This window comes from Lucilia cuprina, chromosome 3 (genome assembly GCF_022045245.1).
Source record: "Lucilia cuprina isolate Lc7/37 chromosome 3, ASM2204524v1, whole genome shotgun sequence".
Classification (NCBI taxonomy): Eukaryota; Metazoa; Arthropoda; class Insecta; order Diptera; family Calliphoridae; genus Lucilia; species Lucilia cuprina.
The window spans coordinates 46,949,427-46,969,968 of NC_060951.1; the positions used below are offsets into that span (position 1 = coordinate 46,949,427).

Here is a 20,542-nt window from a genome sequence, read left to right on the forward strand (position 1 = left end):
TCCGTAATAACATCACTTTCAAGATACTTGGATCTAACTTCGACGAATGCCTGGCAGTGGCAAAAAAAGTGCTCCAGAGTTTCACTGTCCTCTCCACAAGCTCTACATACGTCTAAATCCGCACGTCCGTAATCCTGTGTGTCCACTCAGAATACGTACCATCATACTAACCATCATAGACTTGCTCATTTTGGGGAGATTTTTCGTCTTGCTTTTATCAGGGTCACCCCATAGGATTTTCGTGGTTTTACCCACTGTTTCATTATACCAAGAGGTCTTATGGGATTCTCTTGCCCATATTTTTAGTTCAGTTTTTGATGCGTCTAATGGTTTTGAGTTTGTCAGGTTCCCCTTCCCTTTAAAGCTATTACATTCGCTCTTTCGTTAGCGACTACACCCGAGTAACTTTACTTTCCTATAAAAATGTTATCGATAACTATATAGATAAGTTATCGATAAACTATTTTTTATAGGAAAATTATGTTTCAAATAGCTTTTTACAGAATATTTATCGATAACTACCATTTCCAATAAAAATAAATAAATTTTTGAATAGAAAAATTATCGAAAAATACGTTTACAATATTTTCTATCAAAATTTAAACAAATTTAAAAATAAGTGTGTTTATTTTCTTATTGTTCATAGATTTTATTCTATAAATTTCTTGAAATGTCATTGAAATATCCTTTGATATGAACTTAAAACTACAAAAAAGGAGTTTTTTCAAAACAAAAATAATATCAATACCAAAAAGTAAAGATTTTGATAACAACAATGAAGATGTTAAAGAGAAACAAGTTAAAAACATAATTACAATGAATCTTAATAATATTTAAATAAAAAATAATCTATTCACCTACATTTCCCCATTTAACATGAGGTAAATATTTGTTTAAAATTGATTTCAATTTCACATGATGATTCTCGTTAAACTGGGCACCTAAATTACCGATGGCATAAACCCAATTTTTAACCACTAATGTACTAGGACTATTTGACATACTAATATCACTGATATAACGCTCAGGAAATACTAATTCTGAATCACTTGAATTCGAGGTTTTTTCCGATTCTAGACTGTGATTTAATTCAAAGGGAGTTTTTATATTTAATTTACAACGGCTAGATGTTGAAGCAGATGTTGAAAATGATGATGACGATGATGTTTTATTTTGTTGTAGATTGCGTACGATTTCATCAAATTTTTTGTAATATCTTTCATTAATACGACAACGACTGACGGGATCTTGTTTCTTGTAGGCATAATACATTTGTGTGGCATGTTTAAATGCTAACAGACAGTCGGTTACTAGAATATACAAAATCAATTAATAACTTTATCTAATTGTTATTAAAAAAAATGTATTTATTAAAATTACCTTCCATACGCAATTCCTTGGCTACTTTTTTCCACGCTTCATATTTAACCACATTGTCTGCTTTACCTAATATAACAGGATGTTTTTGTATGGCTGTTATTAAGGAACCCAGTTCAACTTCTTTTTTGCCATTAGGAAATGAAGCCATGACATCATTTGTTTTTGTTACAGCCTCTTCCAATTCAATACTCAATTTCTCAATTTCAGTTTTTGAAGCATTATCTACAAAGAATTTCAAACAAGAATTTTAAAATTTTAATTTTTTATTTATTTTTTTTTTTTAATTTATAAAACTTACCATTTTTATATCTATTTTTCATTTCTAACATGGCACATCTTTCAATTTCCTCCACCATTTTATTGCTCACTATATAATAGAATGGTTCATTTGATGTATATCTGGCTTCTACTAAGAATTTCAATCTGGCCAAAGCTCTCCACCAATTAATAGGCCATTTATTATCTATGCCAAATTCTAAATCTGTCATGTATTGACAGAAACAAGTTTTAATGGAAGCCCATATTTCTTGAATGCCAGCTGTAGAAAACAGATTTAGGTTGTTAGTTTTGGTAAATATTATTATTTTCTAATACAATGTAAACTTACTTATTTTGGGAAATCTTAGACTAATTGTACGCCAGGCACATAATGTTTCCATATCGGAAAATTTTTCACTGTTTTTATCTTTGGTAACATCTTGATATAGGACAGGATAACCGCTTAAACATTCCACAACTTCTGGCAAACGTTTCATGTATTGTAGCCAACCTTTGGAAACTGAAAATAAACAGTTTTTTTCAAGAAAATTTATAAAAAAAATTTGATAACAATTCAATCACAATCCAATCAACTTTCACATTCTGATCAACTCTTCCGAATAATAAATGATCACAAACTGAACTTTTCCGAATAAAAGTTGATCACAATCAGATCAATTTTTTCGAATAAAAGATGATCACAATCTGATCAACTTTTCTGAATAAAAGTTGATCACAATCTAATCAACTTTTCTGTATAAAAGATTTTCGCAATTTGATTAACTTTTCTGCATAAAAGTTAATCATAATCTGCTCAACTTTTCTGTATAAAAGTTGATCACAATCTGATCAACTTTTCTGTATAAAAGTTGATCACAATCTGATCAACTTTTCTGTATAAAAGTTGATCACAATCTGATCAACTTTTCTGTATAAAAGTTGATCACAATCTGATCAACTTTTCTGTATAAAAGTTGATCACAATCTGATCAACTTTTCTGTATAAAAGTTAATCACAATCTGATCAACTTTTCTGTATAAAACTTGATCACAATCTGATCAACTTTTCTGTATAAAAGTTGATCACAATCTGATCAACTTTTCTGTATAAAACTTGATCACAATCTGATCAACTTTTCTGTATAAAACTTGATCACAATCTGATCAACTTTTCTGTATAAAAGTTGATCACAATCTGATCAACTATTCTGTATAAAAGTTGATCAGAATCTGATCAACTTTTCGGCATAAAAGTTAATCATAATCTGCTCAACTTTTCTGTATAAAAGTTGATCACAATCTGATCAACTTTTCTGTATAAAAGTTGATAAGATTGTGATCTGTATAAAAGTTGAACACAATCTGATTATGTTTTCTGCATAAAAATTAATCATAATCTGCTCAACTTTTCTGTATAAATGTTGATCACAATCTGATCAACTTTTCTGTATAAAAGTTGAATACAATCTGATCATGTTTCCTGTGATCAACTTTTCTCTATAAAAGTTGATCGCAATCTGTTTAACTTTTTGTATAAAAGTTGATCACAAACTAATCAACTTCTCAGTGTAAAAATTTATTATAATTATCTTCAAAGATTTATTAAAAGTTAATTACTTACCACAATGTTCATCAAATTTCTTAAATAACGTATGTGATTCAACCCATACACTCAACGATGTTTGAAAAGGTCTCATTAATTCTTTTAAAGGAGCAATTTGTGGAAAATGATTAAAGTTTTCCAATAAAAAGTTCCAACAGGCACGACAAATGTGAACTAAAATTAAAAAAAAAGTAGAAAATTATAAATTCTTACTATATGGATAAGTTTAAATTTTACTTACCTGGTAAATTGAATTTACGACCGATATGATCCCAATAATTATTTATTACACTGGGTTGATTACAACGTTTATTGTGCAACAATGGTATGGCCAAAACCTCACGTATAAACTTTGCAACCGTTGGCATAGACAATTGATATCTGGCACTTAGGGGCGGACCATGTACCACCAATTGATTGCCATTTTGTGAGGCGATAAGTTCAATAAGAATTTCATTGGGATTGAGCAAAGAGATGGCATTGGAAATTTTTGGTAGTTTTTGATTGTTAGCGGTAGTCATGACAGTGGATGAAGTTGCTGGAATAGTTGTTGCTGCCACAGTTGTATTAGTAGCAGGCATTAGATTTTTTATAGGTACTGTTGTTATTTTCAATGATGAGATGGAAGAGGTACCAGGTGTTGGTAGGGGAACAGCAGCAGTGCTGATAATAGTATTACTATTGTTAAGTGGTGTTAATGGTTGTATGTTGGCGGGAATTTGTGGTCTTATTATAGACGTATTATTAGTTGGAGTTGTTAAGTTGGTCAATGGTGCTATGTGGATTTTTGGTGGCATTATGTTTGGAGCAGCAGGTCTAATGACGGTTTTAGGTCTAACGGTAATTTGAGGAGTTGTTCTTATAATTGATTGTGCAGTGGTGGTATTGGATGTCAAAGGTCTGATAAGCTGTGGCATGGACACTGTTGTGACCTTTGTTTGAGCTGGTAAATTAAATGACATGGGAATTTGTGTTTGCTGTACAATTGCGGGCATAGCTGATGTTGGCGCTACAGAAACAGGAACAGCAGCAGTGATGCCATTGTATATCTGGTGTGGAGCTGGTGATAAATTTGGTGGGCCTGGTATGGGTTTTATTTGCAAGGTTCCGGCTCCGGTATTTAGAGATTGTGGTGCTAGACTTATGGCTGCCGTTATTTTGGGAAAAGAAATCGGTTGCATGTTTGACGATTGTGTGGTCTGTGTAGAATTCGTTGCTGGCACACTATGAAGATTATTGATGATGGTGGGCGTCATTGACATTGTTGATGTTGCCGTTATGGCGGGTCGTGTAGTACTTGGTGCTCCTAGCGTTGTGGCTGGCGTTTGAGCAGAACGTTTAGTGGGCTTTTTCGTGGGTTTATTTTGTTTAAGAAGTTGTAGCTCCTGTTGTTTTGAAGCTTGAGCTGCTTTGGAGATGGCATAAAGTTCTGTAATGATAGTTTCAAAATACCATTTATCGGTAAGTTGATAATTATGTTGACGCATATTCATGAGTTCCCAATAGAAATAACGCATTATAAGCCATGTAGTTTCGCACTGTCCAGCGGAGCAACCTGAAAGTAGAGAAAAACAACTTTGTGTTTAGAATTTAATCAGAAAGTTTAAAGTTATCGATAATTTTTTCTAGAGAAGTACACATATCGATATCACTTGTATTGAAAAATACGTTATCGAGAATTGTTCTATTGAAAACTAAGATATCAATACACTTTCTACATAGATCTATAGTTATTCAAAACATATCAATACAAAAGTTAATTATCGATAAAGTTTTTTTTGAAAAAATAAATCATCGATACATTTTTGTCTTTATCTCTGTAACATACCTTTCAAATTAGCTATCTCGTTCCAAAGCGTTAGATATGATTTAGTTTTTTCCGTTGACTTTAATTGCGCATCGGTTATATAAACAATATCGGACATTTTCTTCATGCGAACAATTAAATTATAAATATCCTTAAAATAATCAATAGGATCATACCAAGCGTTCTTTAAATAAAATGATTGCTTATAGACCGTATCAGGACTGTAAATAAATAAAATTCATAAGTTTTCTTTCAAAAACAAAAATAAGCAAAAAAAATCACACTCACTTATTAAGAATATAGTCTTTTAAGAATTCTAATTCAACCTGTAATTCTGTAGAAGGTGTATACTTTGTTGTATAATTAGATTGTTGTTTCGCTTGGCACAACTCCCATTCGTAACGGGTTTGCATAATAATCCAACATTTCATTAATTTGGTGGCTGCATGCAAAAAAAAAAAAAAAACATTTCTTAAAAACGACAATTTCAGTTCATTATCCAGATTGTGAACTTACCCTTATCTGATACATTTACCGCTATAGCATTCCATATATAACTTTTTCTAGAATAATCTTTAAATGCTAAATTTTCACTATCATAAAGTTCGGGATATTTTTTAATTTCTTGTATTAAGATTTTCATGTTATTTGTAACATTAAATTGTTTTTCAGCTTTATTATTATCATCGTCTTCTTCGATGACTATTAACTCCACAGGTTGTTCGACCAATATTAAATCATCATCTACAGTTTTTTGTTTTGCAGCGTTATCCTTGCTTTCATTTTCTTTATTCTTCTGAATTTCTATCTCCTGTTCCTTTTCATCTTCTTCGGGAGTTTGTACTACTTCAACTTCTATTTCTTCTACATCCGCATTTTCTTCTACATCTATCTCTTCTATTTCGGGTTGCGGTTGAGTTACAACTTTCACTTGAGATTCCGGTTGTACTTCTATTTGTATTTGAGTTGCGGTTTCTGGTAGAGTATCGATTTCGGAAATTTCAAAATCTAAATTACATGATTTTCTGAAAAATATTATATGTTATATTGATGACAATAAAAATTAACCGTTAAAAATGTTCAAGACATACTTGATTCCTATAAATCTCCATAGAAACATAAGTTCGGATTCCAAGTACATAGCGGGCCGTTTACGATTTTCTTTCTGACCAGTTATGAAAAAGTTGTGTAGACGTCTAGCATGACGTTGATAGCCATAACGTAAATCAAACCAAGTACTTTTACAGTCATCAGCTAAAACATTAAATTAAAAAGGTTTTGTTAAGAAGGATGTATGTTTAACTAACTAACTAACTAACTAACTAACTAACTAACTAACTAACTAACTAACTAACTAACTAACTAAATAACTAACTAACTAACTAACTAACTAACTAACTAACTAACTAACTAACTAACTAACTAACTAACTAATTCACTAACTAACTAACCAACTAATTCACTAACTAACTAACTAAATAACTAACTAAATAACTAACTAAATAACTAACTAAATAACTAACTAAAGAACTAACTAAAGAACTAACTAACTAACCTTATCATTAATCGACTTAGGCCGGGTTTCTTACTACTCAGTTAAACTAGGTTTAACTTGCTGTCAAATTAAACTCGTAACAAAATTAGGCGGACTTTAACCGATGATTGTGTTTTTCAGTTATGGATCTAGGATCAGTTAACTTTTTTAGTATTGCCAACTTTTCACTCAAAAACATGATGTTTTTTGCAAATATCACTTCTGTAAAATGTATTTTTTAGTAAAAATATAAATAAACATTTAAAACAGTAATAATATCGATAAAAGAAATCAGAAGATTTCTATTTACTTAAAATATTAAGTTTTTTCTTCCAAATTCATTATTATTTTTTTGATTTAATTTTTTTTTTTTTTTTTTTTTTGATTGTGTGTTCTCACTTATAACTTAGGTTTAATTGGCCAATTACATTCAGTTAAACTAATATAATAAATAACTTAACTGATTACTGAAAAACACGAAACATATATTAAACCAGGTTTAACCAAAGAATGAAGATTATCTTTATCAAAAAACCCCACCCTTAAACATTTACAAAGACCCAAAAATACAATTTTTCGTAAGATGTTTAATTACTGAAAGACGACTTTGCAGAAATTTCAAAAAGTCGACTTTTTATTTAAGCTGCAGAATCGGAAACCGGCGATTAAAAAGTCAAGTTACTTAGGGCGGGTTTCTTACTCATCAGTTAAACTAGGCTTAACTTGCTGTTAGATTAAACTCGGAACATATTTAGGCGGACTTTAACCTCAGCTAACTTTGTTAGTATTGCCAAGTTTTCACGCAAAAACATAAACAAGAAACAGCTGTTTTTTGCAAACAATTCTTTTGTAAAATGGAAAATTTTGGAAAAATAAATATATAAAACAATAATTAATGAAACAAAACAAATCAGAAAATTGCAATTTACTTATAATATTATGTTTTTGTTCTTCCGTAATCATTGTTTTATTGTTTTTGTTAATTGTGTTTTCTCACTTATAACTTGAGTTTAATTGGCCAATTACACTCAGTTAAACTAAGATAATAAGTAACTTTACAGATAACTGAAAAACACGAAACATATATTAAACCAGGTTTAACCAAAGAATGAAGATTATCTTTATCAGAAAAACCCGCCCTTAAACTCTTGTTTAATCTCTCTTTTTTTCTAATATAATACTCCAGCAATTGCGCTTTAGGAAATAGAGTAAAAGAGACAACTATACATACCATTAGATTTTAACTCGCTAGCAATTTGTTGCCAAACCAATTCTTTCTTAGCAACATTTGAGAAAAATTTACTTTTGTTATCATATAACAAACGATGTTTACGAACTTGCAAGATTAATTTCTTTTTAAAATTTAAATTCTTTTTTATATTCTTTATTTTATCGGCCACAACATTATTATCATCTTTCTCCTCCAAATCAAGTGAAATCATCTGTAAAGAAAACAAAAAAAAATAACATTAAAAATCTCTATACATAAGAAATAATGTTAAACTAACAATTCCACAATGTTAAATGTAGTAAGCAACATGTTGCTTTAAAAAATACAACAAAGTCATAGTCAAACAAAAACAAGATATAGGTGTACAATGTACATTCAGTTTCTGCTATCTATGCTAATAACAGTATGTGTATTTATGTTAAACAAAATAAACTCTCTTGAAAAGGAAATTTTACTCGTTTACTTTTATACTACATTCTTTGCAAAAACAACCACAATTCGTTTAAAGAAATATGTATAAACAACAAATTAAACATTGACGTACAAAAATACCAACAAATGTTGTCTTTTTCTATTGCTTTAAGCACTTTTGTTTTCTTTTCGTTTTAATTTGTTCGTATTTTAAATAAATTATTATTTATGTTAAAACGATCAGTATTTTGTGTGTTCATTTCATAAGCCAAAGAGTATGCAAGTAAAAATACATAATACTTTTTAGTTTCTAATACTTACATTTCCTTAATTGTAATAATATTTATTAGTAGATTGTATCTAGAATTTTGTTTCAATTAAAACTTTAAAAGCAACAATTTATCGCTTAGTAGGTATTTTTTTATGGAAACTGTATGATACAAAATGTATTTAAATTTTATTCTCTGAGAGGAATTAGTGGAAATAGAGAGCGCATCGCTTAAGTTTGCAGAGTTGCCAGTATTTATATTTACCAGAAATGAATGGAATGTATATGAGAATGGTATCTCTAAAAACAGAGTTGATTTTTTCTATATCTTGCACTCAATTTCAGTTGACAACTGTACTTTTTGACGATTCAGCAAGTAGCAGTGAAATTATTCAAGTGAAATTATTTCAAATTGTCAGTGTTTCCAATTTTGCGTTTTTTTATTTAAAAGTAAGACTATAATTTAGTTTAATATTTTGTTCTCTTTAAAATGGTACTGGTGTAAAATGCTGCACGAGTAAACTATAATCTGTCGCTGTATTTGGGGTCCCTTCAATCTTTGTTCGATTTTCCTGAAATTTTCAAAGAATTGACCGATATGACGATTTAAAAACAAAAACACAGATTTTAAAAATAAAGGTGTCTTCTCGTTGTTGTAACGTCTCAAATATGCCAAAAATGTTAATTTTTTCAAATTATACAACACCATATCTCAAAAGCCTAAAGTAAAGGAGATATTCTAAGATATTCTGTTTAAATAACGCAGTTCTCTTAATTATCTACCCAGAAAAATGCAAAGTAACTACAACCTCAAAATACCACTAATGGGCACTTCACACGATCACACTTTACATACATAAAGCAGAGATACAAGCCGAAACCGCTCAAATCGGCGGAGGCTGGTCTCCGATAATATTTCTTCTTTCGTCTCAAAAGCTCAGATGATAAAGATTGGAATCACTCATGTATTTCGGAAAATAAATTCACCAATTTGAACGGAGTTTAAAATTATTATTGAAAAGTGTTGCTACACAATATTGTGCTAATATTAAAATGTTAATTTTTCTGAGACAGGTTTCTATATAACAGACTATTATACAGAGATTTTTAAATATAATAAAATTATAAGGTCAATTTCTGAAGAAAAGTTTAAATTGAGCCGACAATTTAGCCGCCGCCGATATTTTCTATAATAAGCCGCCGCTGCCGACCTAAAATGATGATGGAAACAGCTGTTTCACTTTTTTTGCATGTATTTATTTAAAAAAATTCCCTGATCTAATGCGACCTGATTGTTTTTTGAATCATTTCAAAAAATGAAAAGAGCCATACGACTGTCAAATTGTCCATCCGTATTTTCACTTATTGTATGATGGTTTCATTACATATTGCGTTTAGATGATCCCATCCGTACTCTTCACAATTTTGACATATTACTTGTGTGATCGTGTAGAGCCGGCTTAATTAACGAGTTCTTTATGTTCAGCTCCATTTTTTTCTAGGGATGTAAGGTGCGTTTTAGTCAATTTGGTAAACAGAAATATAGTTTATACATGTATTATCTGAACGGTGTATTTAAGCCGAAATAAGTGCCTATCTGAAATCTTTTAGAATTCTAAAAAGTTAGGGTCTTAGGCTTTAAGAGAACTTTCATCCGCATCCATAAGCTAATCGAGCATATGTATCAGTGATGAACACAGACATGATAGTGTGGGCGGTGATCAGAAGGTATAGAATGAAGCGAACATAGAGTCATTTTACCTTTAATACCCGTGTATGTAATTAAAGGTTAAATGCTTTTCAACGTTTTGGTTTTGCAATAAATCAATTTTTTTTAATTTGTGAAAATTGCGGCGAAAACAAGAAGAAAAATACGCATTGACTATTTTAAAGATAAAAACAAATTGCAATCGTTAATCTGTTCTGAGCATTAAATCTGTTTAATGATCATTAAATTTGACAGTGTTTATTTTATTATGAATTAATTACACTACCGAGAGATAGACCCAATTGCATACATTTCTTCACATAGAAAGAACATTTCAAATTAAAATGTACCAAAAAAAAAGTATCAAATAAGAATGATCTTAATTACTTTTATTGTTATGCATTCTAGAAAAATATTTAGGATGTATGTTGTTTTTGTAAATTATGCTCTTGTTTTTGAAGTTGTGTTTTTGTTTCTTTTAAATGGCAATGGTTTTTGAAGTTGTGTTTTTGTTTCTTTTAAATGGCAATTAAATAAAATATTTGTATTTTTGACGCTCTTCTTGAGAAGTTCGTATGCGATCGTGCTATATACTACATGTAAACTGCCGAAAATCTTCATATTCAGAACAATACTACCGCCAACGTTTGCTCTATTTATAACATTTGATAAGCAATTTATAGAAATTGAGTTGTCTTTTTTTCCTGTCCAGGGTTTTAGTTTAAAAATTGTTGGCAACACTGCTATCGATCTTTATGAAGATTGACAAAAACACAGCGAAAAATCGATTTTTTAGAGAAATATATTTTTAATGAAAATATAAATTATTGCGAAATAGACTTGCTTGCGGTAGTAAAAATGATTTTTCGATTCACCAAAATAAAATTCGAAACTTATCCCAGCAAAAACTTATGTTCATTAAAAAATACAGGGTCAAAATACTGATACTCGCTTTAGGGTTCTATAGTTATAGTCGATTTTTCGACTTTTTGACTATTTTCTACTTTTTTTCTATTTTTTAAGAGTTTTTGACTTTTTTCCACTTTTTTTTTTTAAATTATTGACTATTTTTGACTTATTTCTACTTATTTTAGAGTTTTTCCGACTTTTAGAATTTTTACGACTTTTTGAATTTTTTCGACTTTTCTTTACAAAGTCGACTTTTCAACTTTTTTCATAGGCGATAGTCGAGTTATCGAAGAAAATAGTAGACTTCGATTTTTTTCGACTCAAAGTCGATTGTTCGATTATTCGAAAGTCGATTTATAGAACACTAACTCACTTATAAATAGAGAGTGTATCTTCTATTAGTATTTGTAAAAAGTAAGTAAGTATTTATATATAACATTATTTGTAAGACATTACTGGACTCCGTCTAAGTAAGCTATACAAACGGGATGTAGTAGTCATTAAAAAGTTGTTAAGTACAAGTCATTAAAATGTTTTTGTTTGGTATTTTACGGAACTTGATCTAACAAGAAAACTATTTAAAATTAACCCTAAAAAGCTTAATAAAACAATTATTCTCAGCATGTCTAATCATGTTTTTCCAAGACAAAAACCCATTTGAAAACTATTATCCCTCTTTAAAAATTATTATATAACCTTCTCTTTCTGCAAACAACAAAAAATAACAGTGAAAATAAACTAAAAAGAAAACATAATAACAACTACTCTCTGAGCACTCTCTTTATCGCTCTCTCAACAAACATACAAAAACGATGTGTTGGTATTTTTTCAAATTACGCTTTACTTGCCCATTCGTCAGCAGACCAAAATTTTTTTTCAATTGTTTTATTTAGTATGAAATTTTTAATATTTATAAAATAATGTACTTACCTTTAAATTATAAACGATTAATAGTTAAATTATTAAATAAAACACAACTTTAGTAGTTTTAATAAAATGTTCTTTTTTGTTTTCTTTATCTATAAAAAAGAAAAACAAAACTTCCACTTTGCAATGTTAAACACTGACACAGCCGAACTAAACAAACTGTTGAGAGAAACTGAAATGTTTATACGAATGTAAATAAAAATGGCATACAAATGTATACATACAGCAAATAGAACATGTTTGGGCAATAGAGTTTGAGCAAGAGTTCAGCAACATGTTAATTTATAGAGAATAAATTTTTTTCTGTTAAAAACAGTTTTTTTCTTCTTTATAATGATGCTCGACAACTGTTTTTAATTTAATGTAAATAATCGAATAAGAAAAATGTAATGCATAGAATACAAAATGCATATAATAATTCAGTGTATGAACAATACTAACAATGCCGAAGTGATGAAAAAAATAACTTTAATTTTAGAGTTTATATAAGGCAAGTTTTTCAAAATGTTTAACTAGAGAAAACATCAAAGAACTTAAGATCAAATTAGTGTTGCCATAATATCATAAATAAAACATGACTTATATGAAAATTACTCGCGAGAGCAAATGTTTAACAACAAATGTCGGAAAACATTTTTTCCTCATCCAGAGATAAACTTGATTCAAAATTATTGGAATCGATTCGAAATTTTCTATATTTATTGTTAATCACTCTCTCTAGAATATCGTATTTTATTACGATATATGTACATACTCTCCAAAATTTGTTTTAGATATGTCAATAGTAGATAGCTCCCACATAAGTTCCACCTCTGAAAATCACTTGTCTCATGTCTCAGATGTGAAACAAGGCAAAACCGAAATTTTTATGAAATAAATGTGGAATATCTAAACGGCTGGTTAAGTCGTGATGACATTGACGTAGTCACGATATATTTTCTATTCAATTTTAAAGACTTTTTCTATTCAGACAAATCCTTTTTTCTTGGAGCAGCACTCAGGGGATGACCCCTGAAATAAAAATAAACTTGGTTCAAAATTATTGGAATCGATTCGAAATTTTCTATATTTATTGTTAATTACTCTCTCTAGAATATCGTATTTTATTACGATATATGTACATACTCTGGAAAATTTGTTTTAGATATGTCACACAGTAGATAGCTCCCACATAAGTTCCACCTCTGAAAATCACTTAAACATGTCTCAAATGTGAAACAAGGCAAAACCGAAATTTTTATGAAATGAATCTGGAATATTTAAACGGCTGGTCAAGTCGTGATAACATTGACGTAGTCACGATATATTTTCTATTCAATTTTAAAGACTTTTTCTATTCAGACAAATCCTTTTTTCTTGGACCAGCACTCAGGGGATGACCCCTGAAATAAATCTGGAATATCAAAACGGCTGGCCAAGTCGTGATAACATTGAGGTAGCTATGATATATTTTCTATTCAATTTTTAAGACTTTTTCTATCCTTTTTGTTCTTGGATCAGCGCTCAGGGCATGACCCCTACTCATGCAGTGCATTGCGCTGGAACTAGGAAAATAGGTTGTGGAAGGGAGGTAAGATGGAGAAGTGTTTGAGGACATTTGATTTAAACCTTTTTACATCGAAAATGAAGCAAATAATTCTGCAGAAAGTTTGTTCCCATACGAATTTTCCATGTAATATGTTAAGCGATCTACAGGTCAATCGACCACAAATGGGTGTTCTTGACAGGTACGGGTATCGGGAACGAGTTATCTAATTTCCGAACAGCACATTTAATCGATAGGACAGTGAAATACACTCCATGTTACGACGATGCTGTCATCGATAAGTACTTTCGCCCTCTCTTGTACGCTGTCAAGTAGCTCCAAAATAGACTTCAAACTTCAAAAAGCCGATACACTTAAATGCTTCTTTAAACACTTGAAGATGTGTTTAGTCCATCAGATATCGCACTATATTTTCATGCACAAAACATCAAGAATTTCCGAAATCTTGATATTTACATAAATATCGATGGACCAACATTATTTGTCATGCGCTTATGTCTTAAGAAGTAAGATTGAATTTTGCGGACGTTAACACGACCCGATTTAGAGATGCTTATCAAGTCTTGATTGAGCAATTCATTCATATAGGTTTATAATTGAATGAATAAGAGTGGGAGATATTGCTGTCATTGGCAAAAGAGATAGATAAAGTTGAATGTTTAACATAGAAGGTAATTTATGAAGATAAGAAATAGGGTAGATGGAAGAACCGATTCTATGACTTTACAGGCAACTATAGATATTTTGTTCAGCTGGCTAGTTTACCATAACAGAATCAATTCACGCATAAAAATAACAGCTTTGATTTGTGAGTAGCATCCAAGATTCTCTTAATGTGTGACAGAGGTTTTTTTCCTGAAAGCTACAAAATCTGCTAAGATTCGAAGTTTCCTAGAATGAATTGGTTATACCTGAAACCACAGTAAGTAAGTAATCCCCTTAGAATTCAAAAGATCACTTTTGTGTAGCAAAAATTGATTGAATTGGTTATACCTGAAACCACAATAAGTAATCCCCTTAGAATTCAAACGATCACTTTTGTGTAGCAAAAATTGATTTTTGTGGTATAGCTGTGAAATTCGATAACAATCCATTCGTTATACATAGCGTTCACTTTACTAGAAAAATTCCAACATATTACTAACTACAACGATCGTATAAACACGTTTTTATTAGGTTAATAGAGTTCTTCGATGTACATTATTTTGCAGCCTCAAAGTATGCAACAAATGCCAGATATTTCTTAAGTTCACATAATAAATATGTTTGTAAATACCTACATAAAATGCAGATAATATATATTTATATACATACGTACATAATACAAATTGTATATAAGCTTTTTGTTGTACACAATTTGTAAAGTATACGTAGACGTCAAATTAACAGGATTGCCAAGTTTTCTATAAGTATATAAGTAAGAAAACTTATGAACTAAAGACTATGACTCATCAGAATTGGTAGTTTGATCGTATAAATATGTTAATATTGAGGCGACTTTTCAATTACTACTTCCCGTCTTCATTACTTAGAAGTACTCCAGTAATGACTTTCTTCTAATCTGATATAGAAGCACTTTATTTTCGGCTTTGTAATTTTGTTTGCACATTTTATTCAATTGCGTGTTAGAAATTGTGTTTCACAAAATAGAAAACAAAATTAGTTTTGTATGTGAAAACCAATATTTGACGCGCAATAAGCATTGGTGCAGTGAGTAGAACATTTGAATGACAAACCGAAGTCCCTGGTTCGTATTCTAGCTGGCTCTTTTTATACCCTTCACCTTCGTGAGAAGGGTATATATAAGTTCGTCATTCCGTTTGTAATTTCTATAATATAATTTTCCGATCCTATAAAATATATATATTCTGGATCCTTATAGATAGCGGAGTCGATTAAGCCATGTCCGTCTGTCTGTCTGTTGAAATCAGTTTTTAGAGGACCCCAGATATCGGCGAGATCCGAATCTTCAATAATTCTATTAGACATGCTTTCGAGAAGATCTCTATTTAAAATCAGCAAAATCGATCGGTAAATAACGGAGATATGAGCAAAAATCCGAGACAACCTCTGAAAATTTCATCAAAAAATGTCATATTTTTTCATGCGTTGTTAAAAAAGCAACAACAACAACACTGTATATTAGAAAAAGATGAACACGTGTGTGTGTAGATTTATTTGGTTTTATTCAGCTATGTATTTCTTTGTATGTTTGGATGCTGTTGGCGTCATTATTTTTGTTTTTGTTTTTCTGTGTTTTTCGTTATGTATGTTTAGATGTCTGTTGGTTTTGATGCCTTGTGTATTTTGTGTTTTATATCGTTTAGCGTTGATATTGTTGTTCTTTTTGTTTAGCCACAAAGTATACAGAGATGTCACTTTTGACATTTGAAAAAGTCTAAAATCAGCTTTTGTTTGATTTCGAAATTGTTTGGTGAGAAGAGGTATATAAAATACAGCTAAAAAAAATAATTGAAATCGTTTTGTGCGAAAGAGACGGAAATAGCTATTTGCTCGTGACGTCTCTGTATACCCTGTGGTTTAGCTTTTGATGTAATAATAATGTAGTCGGGAAAAAATTTAAAATTTATAAAAGATGTTTAAAGACTATGGTGAAGGATACATAAGATTCGGCTCAGCCGAATATAGCACTCTTACTTGTTATTATTAAAAATAATACAACTTACTCAACAACTGTTTTGTAAGACAAATTGCAAGTACTTCTTTAACTCCCTATTTGTAAGCGAGCGTAGAAGTACTTGCCTCCACTGACATCACCGTGTTAAAATAATGACTCAAATTGCTAATAAAGAAGTAGTGCAAAGAGGTTTTATTAGCTTTTTAACTCATTACTTTTCAATGTAAGTTTTTCCTGGGTTATTATTAGTAGAAAGGGTTATCTTTCCTTGAAAAATATCAAATCGGATTACGGGATTTGTACGCCCCACAACAATTAAAGAGGCATTTTTTGCTCATAACTCTCGATTTTAGGGGTATACCTATTAAAAATTGGTCTGCAAAACCTACAAACAGCATTAGGCCACCAGGAGAAAATATTCACTTTTTTGTAATTTTGTCACAACATATTATTATGGAAAGTGTAAAATTTTGCTAAAGCGTTTATTATTACATTTCAGTTATTATTCAACTAGTTTTATCAAAATTTCTACCAAGTTATTCCTCAGACATAAACCCAACTATATATCTATCCCTTTTTATCTTTATAATAACATTTTCGTATGTATCTCTTTAAGTACAGTTCCTCACAAAAAACTAATTTCTCTCCAAAAAATTACTCTCTCATTTTTATTTAACGAAAAGTGGTTGATTTTTCTCGTTTTTCTTTTGTTTTGTCATTCGCCAGCAGACCAACAAAATTTGTGTGTATATGTAAAATTTTGTTCTTAATAATAATTAATTCTGTTACTTACCATATATCTATTTTATTTTGTTTGTTATTTATTTTATAATAATTTAACCTAATAATTTATTTAAATAATTTAATAAATTTTTGTGTTTAATATATATTTTTTCACTTTTAACTTGTGTCGTACACCCGCAAGAAATAAAATGTTGAGAGCAACTAAAATGTTGAAACGAATGAGGTCTAAAGAAAAGAAATGTTAATAATTATGTATGGCAATACTGAATATGTTTATATACATGTATATGACTTGTGAGTAACATGTTTATGGGTAAAAAATGGTATTGAATGTTAACAGAATGTTTGTATATTTATTTCTAATTACAAATGTTAAATAACATTTGCAAACAAATGAACTGTTTTTACGTTGACTTTGCATTCTGTGGACCAGTTATAAAAAATGTTATACAGACATTTTTCTTTTAGACAATTTTGTTATACAGAAAATTCACTTAAAAAAATTGATAAATAAAAATTGTATGTATGTATTGAAAATAAATGTTATACAAAAAACAAATGGTTGAAATGTTATAGAGAAATGAAAAACTGTTATAATTACATATAGAAAAACATGTGTTCTCCCGAAAACTATTGTATAATAGTTTTTCTATAGAAAAAATTTTATATACATATGTACATTTACAAAAAAACTGTTGAATATTTGTTTTATAGAAAGTCCTGTTACGCAACACTTTTACCATAGAAAAATGTGTCATACAACAATTGTTCTACAGACGAAACTATTATACAATATTTGTTCTTTTGAAAAAAGCTGTTATGCAATATATTTCCTATAGAAAATTCTCTTATACAATATATTATTTATAAAAAAAACTGTTATACAAAGTGTTACGAAAGAAAAAACTTGTACAAGATCTTTCTATAGAAACTGTTATAAATTTTATTTTTACAGAAATGACTTTTATACGGAATCTTCTATATAAATAAAAAATAAAAAAAAAATCCCTTCAACAAACTGTTATAAAAAATAAAACTCTAGAAAAACTTTTATACAAGGTTTTTCTATGGAAACAAAGTAAGAAGGAAACAGCTGTTTCACTGTTTTTACACAAAAATACTAGGATTTTATAAATCGACTTTCGAATTATCGAACAATCGACTTTTTGTCGAAAAAAGTCGAAGTCGACTATTTTGATCCAAAAAAGTTGATAACTCGACTATCGTTTATGAAAAAAAGTCGAAAAGTCGACTTTGTAAATAAAAGTCGGAAAAAGTCAAAAACTCGAAAATAGTAGAAAAAAGTCAAAATTTAAAAAAAATCAAATGGAAAATAAGTCAAGAACTCTAAAATAACAGAAAACTCTATAAAGGTAAAAAAATAGTCGAAAGAAGTCGAAAATAGTGAAAAAGTCGAAAAAATCGAAAAGTCGGAAAAAGTCGACAATTTATAATATACTAAAAGTCGAAAGTCTAATAGTCGACTTTTAACTAAATGCAAAAAGTCGACTTTTCGTTTCAACTATAGAACCCTAAAAAATACATTCCTGATCTAATGCGACTTAATTGTTTTTTTGAATCATTTCAAAAAATGAAGAAAGCCTTCCTTCTTTATTACATATTGCGTTTAGACAATCCCATCCGTACTCTTCTAGATAAAATTACTTGTGTGTTCGTGTGAAACCGGCTTAAGCCAGCAATAACCGTGGGGTAGGGTTAGTTATTGACTGATCCTCATAAAATTGAGTAGAGAGATTTTGATTCTAACATAACTTGTTTATGTAAAATTTGATCATCGTTTCGTATTTTTAGGTCATCACCGTGCTCGTATTTCTGAGCTAGTAGCGAGCGTTAAAGCGTTATTTTCTGAAGGGGAAATTATATGGGGAATAGGGTCAATTATAAACCGATCCTCATAAAATTTGGTTAATGTGCAATTTTATTGTTCTACTGGCATTTTTAAATCTTGGTAGAGACATATGAAACAGAGACCGATATCGCCCATTTTCAATACCAAACAAACCTTACCTATAGGTAATATTTGTGTAAAATTTCAACTCTCTATCTCTTATCGTTTGAATCTTATCGTGCTTTTAACAGACTCCCTTACGTACGGACATGGCTAGATCGTTTTAGAATTTAATAAGGACACAGAATATATGTATATATACATATTTTTGTGGGTCTAAGATTCACATAGGGTACAACGTGGACCATACGCCACTTTTTTTTTGACGCGGCCTCAAATTAAAACCACAATACATATTCCTAATTTTTTTCTTGGTTCGGATACTTAGATATGTTGGCTTTAGTTTTATTCCTTTCAATTTTTCTTAAGTCATCCTCATGTACATATTTTTTTAACTTTTCCGCACTGACCAAAAACGGCGATACCGCCCCATCCATGGGGTAAATTCGCCAAGGGGAAAAAATTACAAAAATAAAATCTTATTTTGCTGTTTTATACCTTAATTGATTAAACAAAGTATAATAAATCATTGTTTATTTCACAAAACTTAAAATTAAAACAATTTATTACTGATGTTTTATATATTTTAACCAAATTTTGTTCTACATCACAAGCATTACATATATTTGGCGCATGTGCCCCACGGGCTGTTCTGGGGATTAGTTTCAATTTTTTCGGGCTTCAAATTATATTATCGAAAATTTTATTATGTCTTATTGTTCACTATTATTGACATTCTAATACTGACCAATATATTTTTTCTATCACAAAAACTAAAAAAGTTAGCACAAAAAGTTCACACAGTGAAATATTTTCACAGCCCTTTGAAAAACAATTAATCATGTCTGCCTCCCATCATATGTAAAGTTAATGTTTCAAATTTTCAGGAATGATAGATAATCGATAAGCAAAAACAAAATTTGATAATGCGATAAAATCGATTACTCGGTTTGCAAGTTATTCGCTTTGACAGATGTGCCCCTATGGTGCATGATCCCCCTTCTACCCTATATATAGATGTCTTACAAATGGAATGACAAAATCCAGTCGTCTTTTTTGATAGTGGATATAAGAAGTGTAAAACATATATACATATGTATGTATATAATTTATATGAAACAAACATTTACAGATATTTTTTATTTCTTTTAAAACAATTCTAAACTTTAAAAATTTCTTCTTTAGTAAAAATCGGTTGCATTTAAATAATTAAAAATAATACGATCATGGACTTTTACATAAAAATCAAGTAATCTGGATTTCTGTTTATCTCTATTTTATTCAGTACTGTTATTGTAAACAACAGCAATAGCAACTTCTGTTATATTTGCTCTTTTTTCAAAAGCAACAATGTTATTGATATTAAACTTTAGCAACAAGTTAGTATTTTAACAGAATTTTATTAACTAAACATTATGTATATGTTAACTAACACTCTCTCTCTGTTTCGTAATTTTCATCTTGTTCTTTTTCTCAACAGTAGAGAAAAAACGGTTTGTTTACATTTTTTTTCTTAGCACAACAAAAACAACTACACACATTCCCGCCACAATGTGGTGAACAGCTGACATTTTCTTCTTTGACATTATTTCGTTATTGTAAAAATAAA

General features: G+C 29.8%; 1 protein-coding gene across 2 annotated transcripts; it reads right to left on the minus strand.

Annotated features, from left to right (window-relative positions):
- Positions 1-604: 604 nt before the first annotated feature.
- Positions 605-17,152, minus strand: LOC111679102. 2 transcript variants are annotated; one of them, XM_046946599.1, is made up of 12 exons: positions 17,014-17,152; positions 7,814-8,024; positions 6,140-6,302; positions 5,565-6,073; positions 5,337-5,490; positions 5,070-5,269; positions 3,483-4,796; positions 3,260-3,415; positions 1,988-2,158; positions 1,679-1,918; positions 1,381-1,602; positions 605-1,310 (listed from the first exon to the last, which is right to left on the minus strand). In XM_046946599.1, exons 1-12 carry the CDS (start codon positions 17,014-17,016, stop codon positions 850-852), a joined length of 3,804 nt encoding a protein of 1,267 aa, XP_046802555.1. In that variant the 5' UTR covers positions 17,017-17,152; the 3' UTR covers positions 605-849. The 2 variants fall into 2 exon arrangements, with proteins under 2 accessions (XP_046802555.1, XP_046802556.1); XM_046946600.1 differs by lacking the exon at positions 17,014-17,152 and adding an exon at positions 12,040-12,191.
- Positions 17,153-20,542: the final 3,390 nt, after the last annotated feature.